Here is an 8089-nt window from a genome sequence, read left to right as displayed (position 1 = left end):
AGAGAGTTCAAAGGTCAGACCGCTCAGAGGAACCCCCAACATGGGGCTCAGGAGCCAAACGAGTCCCTCAGCCAATCACAGCACTCCTCAGGTGAGAAACCAATTAAACCAAGTTTAAATCATGATTTTAGAGACTAAACAAGTTGAATTCATGATTTTAGACACAAAACAAGTTGAAATCGTGATTTTAGAGACAAAACAAGTTGAAATCATGATTTTAGAGACAAAACAAGTTGAAATCGTGATTTTAGAGACAAAACGAGTTTAAATCATGATTTTAGAGACAAAACAAGTTAAATTCATGATTTTAGAGGCAAAACGATGAGTTTAAATCATGATTTTAGAGACAAATCAAGTGAAATTCATGATTTTAGACACAAAACAATGAGTTAAAATCATGATTTTAGAGACAAAACAAGTTGAAATCGTGATTTTTGAGACAAAACGAGTTGAAATCATGATTTTAGAGACAAAACAAGTTGAAAACATGATTTTAGAGACAAAACAATGAGTTAAAATCATGATTTTAGAGACAAAACGAGTTTAAATCATGATTTTAGAGACAAAACAAGTTAAATTCATGATTTTAGACACAAAACAATGAGTTAAAATCATGATTTTAGAGACAAAACAAGTTGAAATCGTGATTTTAGAGACAAAACGAGTTTAAATCATGATTTTATAGACAAAACAAGTTGAAATCATGATTTTAGAGACAAAACGATGAGTTTAAATCATGATTTTAGAGACAAAACAAGTGGAAATAATGATTTTAGAGATAAAATGATGAGTTTAAATCATGATTTTAGAGACAAAAGAAGTTAAATTCATGAATTTAGAGACAAAACCACGAGTTCAAATCATGATTTTAGAGACAAAACAAGTTTAGCTCATGATTTTAGAGACAAAACACGTTTAAATCATGATTTTAGAGTCGATGATGTGTGTGTGTGTGTGTGTGTGTCAGCCTCCTTCAGCCAGGTGTCGTCCCCGTCCCTCGGCGTCTATCGGATGCAGATGGGTCGTCTCGCCCTCGAGGTGTCGTCCGGTGACATCACCAAGGAGGCTTGTGACGTCATCATCAACTCCTCCAACAAGGACTTTAACCTTAAAGCAGGTGACGTCCTATTTTATATACAATATTTAGAATTTTAGGGAGGTCTAGGGAGGTGTTCCAGGCACGTCCAGCTGGGAGGAGGCCTCAGGGAAGACCCAGGACCAGGTGGAGAGATTAGATCTCCACACTGGCCTGGGAACGCCTCAGGATCCCCCAGTTAGAGCTTGTTAATGTGGCCCGGGAAAGGGAAGTTTGGGGTCCCCTGCTGGAGCTGCTGCCCCTGAGACTTGATCCAGGATCAGAGGCTGAAGATGAGATGAGATGACGAGTTTATATCATGATTTTAGATGTAAAATGATTTGTTTGGGTTTCCTGTCTCGCTGAGCACCTCTTTGATCCCCAGCATCAGTCTTTGAACTGTGTAATCGTGTTTAAAATGTAACTCTGGTGTGTTTTACGTTACTGTCCCTGACGTGTTGCTCTTCCTGTGCGATTCCTCAGGAGTGTCGAAGGCGATCTTAGACAGCGCTGGATCAACAGTCGAACGGGAGTGCTCACAGATCGGTACGCAGCTGGAAAACAACTTTTACTTTGTTAATTGTCAATGTTTGAATTCGTACGACGACCCCTTCAGCAGACGTTCATCCTTCACTTTGAATCAATACCTCAATCATTTGGTTCTGGGGGTTCGAAGAGCTCGTTTGTGTATCCGTATATTTATCCGTCTCTCAGCTAACGGCTTCTGCTAGCTTGCTAACCAGTTTCCATGCATGCGTTTCATGTTCAGAGTGCTGTTTGCTTCCTCTCTGCAGTGACTTCTCCGAGTTTCCAGCCCGTTCAGTTCATCACCACCTCGGCCGGCCTGCTGCCCAGCAAACACATCATCCACGTCGTCGGCCGGAACGATCCTGCAAACATCAAGGAGACGGTTTACTCAGTGCTGAAGTTCTGCGAGGAGAACAAGTTCACGACCGTCTCTTTCCCGGCCCTGGGAACAGGTCAGTGCAAACCCACAGCGGGGCTGTTTGTAGGTTTTTGGGGGCCGAATGCAAACGTGGTTCAGATCCCTCTCGTGAAATTACGAAGGGGAGAATCCAAACACTCTGAGGTCCGGGCGATGCATTTAACTTAGAGTCTGGGGAAAATGGACCCCATGGTCTTTTTGGGCATGAAAACCATTAAATAAACCACGGAGACAGTTTTTTTTAATGATCAAGCCAAAGAGACGCCAAAAATAAGCCAAACAAAGTCGAAATATGTCCAAAAAAAGCTTAAATCAGTCACAGGATTAACAATCGTGGCAATTTCATGAAAAAAATCTGTAAAAATGAAAGAAAAGTGTCCAAAAAACAAGTGAAGAAGAGCAAAAAGAGTCTAAATCGATGAAGAACTATGTTGAAATAACTTGTTTTGTCACGTTTCAGTCTCTCAAAGACCAAAAGGTCGTAAATATATATAAATAATAACATCTACTGGGTTTATGAACGTTGGGTGGTGTGTTTGTTGTTGCTGTGATGTTCTTAGGCTGCACTCACACTGTTCCTCCGCACCGCGCCAAAACCGGGTTTCACAGCTAAAGTCTGGTTCCTTTGACCAGTGTGAGTGCAACCGTACCGCGTCTAGGAGCGGCACGCTTGCCGTCCACGGCCCGTTTGGGAGAGGTGGGCTTTAGTAAAGCACGTTTGCACGTGTACGAGCATGAGCGTGCGCACGTGTACGAGCACGAGGCCTACGACGGTTCTGAGGTCATTTCCTGTGCGCCTGTTGGGACGTAGAAAAAAGAAGGAGGGACCATGCGCGGACATTTCAAACAATGGCGGTGAAAGGTTCACGTTGGTGTGATGCGGAGGTGGAGTGTTTACTGCAGATTTGGTCGATGAAAAGATTCAAAAACAGTCGACAAGACGCACAAAAACTCAGAGGTCTACGGAAAGATTTGGAAACAAAGTCACGCATCACCATGACGTCATCAATGCGTGTGACGTGTTACGGCGTGATGACGTATAGGCAGCAAGAAGCATTCTCCGAGGCCCAGGTAGTGTGAGTACAAACGGGCCTGGAGGGGGGGACAAGGACGGGACGGAGGCACAGTTGGAGGGCGCCCTAAGTGGATGTTGTTATCCTCTGTTCGTGTTGCACACACACTTTTTCTTACTTTCTTTTACACTAAACTCTCTTTATCCTCCATCATCATCCTCACCATCATCATCATCACTTGTTAGGTCAGGGAGGGGCCGACCCGGCGGCGGTGGCGGACGCCATGGTGGGAGCGGTGGTGGAGTTTGTGAGGAAGAAGCAGCCGAGGTTTGTCCGCAGCGTGAAGATCCTGATCTTCCAGACGGTCATGATGACGGAGTTTCACAAGAGCATGAAGAGGAGGGAGGGCGAGGAGGTGGCGGAGAAGAGCGCCCTCTCCAAGTTGAAAGGTGTTTGAACTCAGATTTTATTTCAGTCTTTACGTAAAAACTTTAAAAACAAAACAGAATCTCATCGTCCTTTAAACGTCCCAGTAAAACACTGCGATCTTTGTCTCACATGCTGTCGTTTTACGCTGATTCAGACACCGTCACCTCGTTTTTTATGGGACTTGGGGACGAGCGACCCGGCGCCGATGCCCCGGTTCTGGAGAGAGAGGAGTTCGAGCCCACGGTGTTTCAGCTTTGTGCCGACAACAACACGGTGAGTTTAATTCATGATTTAGAGTCTAAACAAGTTCAAAACATGTTGAATTCATGATTTTAGAGACAAAACGAGTTTAAATCATGTTGAATTCATGATTTTAGAGTCTAAACAAATTCAAATCATGTTGCATTCATGACATAAGAGATGACATAAGTTTAAATCATGTTGAATTCATGATTTTATGGCCAAAACAAGTTCAAATCATGATTTTAGAGACAAAACAATAAGTTGAATTCATGATTTAAGAGACAAAACGAGTTGAATTCATGATTTTTTAAACAAAAACCAGTTGAATTCATGATTTTAGAGACAAAACGAGTTGAATACACAATTTTAGAGACAAAACAAGTTGAATTCATGAATTTAGAGACTTAACAAGTTTAAATCATGATTTTAGAGACATAAATGGTTGAATTCATGATTTAGAGACAAAACGAAGAGTTTAAAACATGATTTTAGAGACAAAACAAAGACTTGTAATCATATTATTACCCAACATTAGTAATTTCTGCACTTGCACAATCTAGAAATCCTCAGTTTTCTGACAGTTATTTACTTTGATCCTTTGAAAATTAATTGAAAAGTCTTTTTAAAAAGCTGTGGGACCTCTGATTCTTACGTGTGCCGCAGGCCGTGAGTCGAGCCAAGCAAAAGATCGTGGAGCTGATTGTGTCGGAGCAGGCGCAGAGCACCATCACAGACCAGTACATCAGTCAGCTGTCGCAGGACGACATGGACCAGCTGAAGGCCCTGCAGAGGAAGCTGACGGTGAGCATCCGTCTGGACCGAGGGCTGGAGGCGCAGGAGCCCAACATCCACCTGGAGGGTCTGACCAGAGACGTCTTCACCGCGGAGTCCGCCATCAGGTCGGCAAGTCTGTTCGCGTACGAGAGGAAGTGTGTTGCAAAGCTTCAGTGCAGAGTTCCTTTGAATGTGTTTGTTTCTGACCATCAGGGAAATCATCCGCGGCGTGGAGAGGTCGGAGAACCGTAAGAGCAAAGCGCTGCTGCTGAGCGGCCTGGTGGAGTGGCAGTGCGAGCTCGGCCGCGGAGCGATGGTGCCCTTTGACATGTACACCAACCTCGTCCTGGAGGAGGCTCTGGAGAAGAAGCAGCAACGCGTGTCGATCGAGATCAACAACCAGAAGTTCGACGCTGAAGTGATGCTGCGGAAAGCGGTGTCGGTGAACGGGCGCAGAGAGGTGGAGCTGCTGCGGAAAGACCTGAAAGGTGATTTTGTTTTAATGTGTAAACGTGTTTTTATTTAAGATGTGAAGTCTTTGTTTCTGAGCAGCAGGGAAAATACTTTTTGGGTGATTTTTGCTTTAAATGTTTCATAAAGAGACAAAACGATGAGTTTAAATCATGATTTTAGGGACTAAATAAGATTTAATCATGATTTTAGACAAAACAATAAGTTTAATTCATGATTTAATACAAAACAAGTTGAATTCATGATTTAAGAGACAAATGAAGAGTTAAAATCATGATTTTAGACCAAAAACAAGTTGAAATGATGATTTTTGAGACAAAACAAAAAATTAAAATCATGATTTTAGACGCAAAACAAGTTAAAATCATGATTTGAGGGACAAACAATAAGTTTAATTCATGATTGTAAAGTCAAACCAACAAATTGAATTCTTGATTTGAGACAAAAACAAGTTTAATTCATGAATTTAGAGACAAAACACTGAGTTGAATTCATGATTGTATAAACAAGTTTAAATCATGATTTGAGAGACTCTGGCCTAACTCAGGTGTTGTCCCCGTCCCTCGGCGTCTATCGGAAGCAGACGGGTCGTCTCGCCCTCGAGTTTACCATTTAACGAACGCTGTTGTTATTTTCTTTGCAGATGACGCCGCTCTGCCGCCACACTGGGACGACATGAAAGGCGACCTGCTCAAACTGTGTCCTGTGACTGTGGGATCCAACGAATACAGCGATGTGGAGGCTGAACTGACAAAGACCGGCCTCTCTGCAAACATCTGCAGCGTATGTTAACTAACTCATACTGCGACTACACAACCCCGCGCAGCCCGCACAGTGAGAGTGAACAGCGCTTTGTACCCTTGCAGATTGAACGAGTGCAAAACACGACGCTGTGGCAGAGCTACCAGCTGATGAAGAAACAAATGGAGGTGAAGAACAAACACACGAAGAACGAGAGGATTCTCTTCCACGGCACCGGGAGCGACTCCATTGATCTCATCAACAAACAAGGCTTCAACCGCGGCTACGCAGGAGCTCACGGTGACTAAAGAGCGATTAAAACCAGAGCGTTTACGATCAATATGCATCAATATGTGTGAAATATGGGGATAGAAAGTGTCTGTAGCTGACAAAATGTGACATTTCTGTCATTACATGCTTTCATGTTGAATTCATGATTTTAGAGACAAAATGATGAGTTTAAATCATGATTTTTACAAAATCATGAGTTCAAATAATGATTTTAGAGACAAAACAAGTTTAAATCATGATTTTAGAGATAAAATACGTTTTAATCATGATTATAGACTTAAAACAAGTTCAAATCATGATTTTAGAGGTAGAATGAGTTTAAATCATGATTTTAGAGAGAAAACTAGTTTAATTTATGATTTTAGAGACAAAACAACAAGTTTAATTCATGATTTTAGAGACAAAACATGTGTAATTCATGATTTTAGAGACAAAACATGTTTAATTCATGATTTTAGAGACAAAACAAGTTAACGAGCTTAAATCATGATTTTAGAGACTAAATGAATTTAAATCATGATTTTAGATACAAAACAAGTTTAAATCGTGATTTTAGAGACAAAATAAAGTTTAATTCATGATTTTAGAGACAAAAACAAGTTAAGTTTATGATTTTAGAGACAAAACAAGTTTAATTCATGATTTTAGAGAGAAAACTAGTTAAATTCATGAATTAAGAGACAAAAACGAGTTCAAGTCATGATTTTAGAAACCAAACAACGAGCTTAATTCATGATTTTAGAGACTAAATGAATTTAAATCATGATTTTAGATACAAAACAAGTTGAAATCGTGATTTTAGAGGCAAAATGATGAGTTTAAATCATGATTCTAGAGACAAAAATAAGTTAAATTTATGATTTTAGAGACAAAACAGTTTAAATCATGATTTTAGAGACAAAACCAGTTTAAATCATGATTTTAGTGATTAAACAAGTTTAAATCATGATTGTAGAGAAATAACCAGTCAAATTCATGAATTTGGAGACAAAATGTTGAGTGTAATACATGATTTTAGAGACAAAAAGAGCATAAAACCATGATTTTAGAGAACAAATAAGTTTAAATCATGATTTGAAAGACAAAAATTAGTTTAAATCATGTTTTTAGAGATAAAACAAGGTAAATTCATGATTTTAGAGACTAAACAGAGTTTAAATCATGATTTTAGAGACAAAACTGTGTCGATAAATTTAGTCTGTTACAAAGTCTGCTTCCCTTGGTCTGTTCCGTAGGTGCCATGTTCGGCAATGGCTCTTACTTTGCGGTGGACCCCGTCTACTCGGCAGAACGCTACGCCAAACCAGACGCCAAAGGCCGTAAGCGCGTGTACCTCGCCAGGGTCCTGGTCGGAGACTTCACCAAGGGGAAAGGTGGCATGATCACGCCACCCTCCAAGAGCTCCAGCAATGCTGCCGACCTGTACGACAGCGTCGCAGATAATAATACCAATCCAACCATGTTTGTAGTCTTCAACGACATCCAGGCATACCCTGAATACCTTATCACGTTTAAATGATTTCTATGATTACGCTGTGGAGACTACAAACCGATTTTCAAATAACTACCTACTATATGACAATGTGTATTTACTGAAGGTGAAGTTTCATTTCATTGATTTAATTTCTCTTCTGAGGGAGAAATTTAAAAAACCAATAAATGCATAACTGGTTTCAAACTGTCACTAGTTTCTGTTCTATCTAATTGTATTTTTCATTATGGATCAAAGTCTGATTATAATATTGTTTATTAAAGGAACACCACAACACAATGGGAAAGTGTCTGTTGTTTTATTAATGGAGCCAGATCAGATTTCAAGAGTGCTAACAAGTTTATTTCCTGTGCAGGATGTTTTAAAAAGTCATAGTATGTTAAAAACATAGGTTTAGGGTTTTTTCCCCCTAGGTGCTCATTTGTTGAGACTTCGCCTACCCCCCTAATTATGGCCATGCGCTCTCCATTGGTACCAAAATGGAGTCTCTACGATGTTCCTATCAAAAGTTATGGCCTATTTAAAATAGGGTTAAGGTTTGAGATTAGGGTTAGGGTTAGGGTTAGGGTTAGGGTTAGGGTTGGGGCTAGGGTTGGGGTTAGGGTTGGGGCTAG

At 40.7% G+C, this 8089-nt stretch overlaps 1 protein-coding gene across 3 annotated transcripts in view; it reads left to right on the top strand.

The window, feature by feature from the left end:
- Positions 1-7748, top strand: part of LOC310946712 (protein mono-ADP-ribosyltransferase PARP14-like) — a 20785-nt gene extending 13037 nt beyond the window's left edge. For all 3 annotated transcript variants that reach the window (XM_083913254.1, XM_083913253.1, XM_083913255.1), the window contains 11 exons: positions 1-91; positions 968-1117; positions 1559-1621; positions 1870-2055; positions 3280-3483; positions 3618-3736; positions 4370-4605; positions 4694-4968; positions 5595-5734; positions 5818-5992; positions 7219-7748. The exon at positions 1-91 is cut by the window's left edge and continues 9 nt beyond it. In XM_083913254.1, coding sequence (XP_083769380.1) covers positions 1-91; positions 968-1117; positions 1559-1621; positions 1870-2055; positions 3280-3483; positions 3618-3736; positions 4370-4605; positions 4694-4968; positions 5595-5734; positions 5818-5992; positions 7219-7502 — 1923 coding nt within the window. In that variant the 3' untranslated portion in view covers positions 7503-7748. The remainder of the gene's footprint in view (positions 92-967; positions 1118-1558; positions 1622-1869; positions 2056-3279; positions 3484-3617; positions 3737-4369; positions 4606-4693; positions 4969-5594; positions 5735-5817; positions 5993-7218) is intronic.
- The last annotated feature ends 341 nt before the right edge of the window (positions 7749-8089 follow it).

Source organism: Echiichthys vipera, assembly GCF_963691815.1.
Source record: "Echiichthys vipera genome assembly, chromosome: 4".
In the NCBI taxonomy this organism is placed as follows: Eukaryota; Metazoa; Chordata; class Actinopteri; order Perciformes; family Trachinidae; genus Echiichthys; species Echiichthys vipera.
This window is presented reverse-complemented; position numbering and strand designations above follow the sequence as displayed.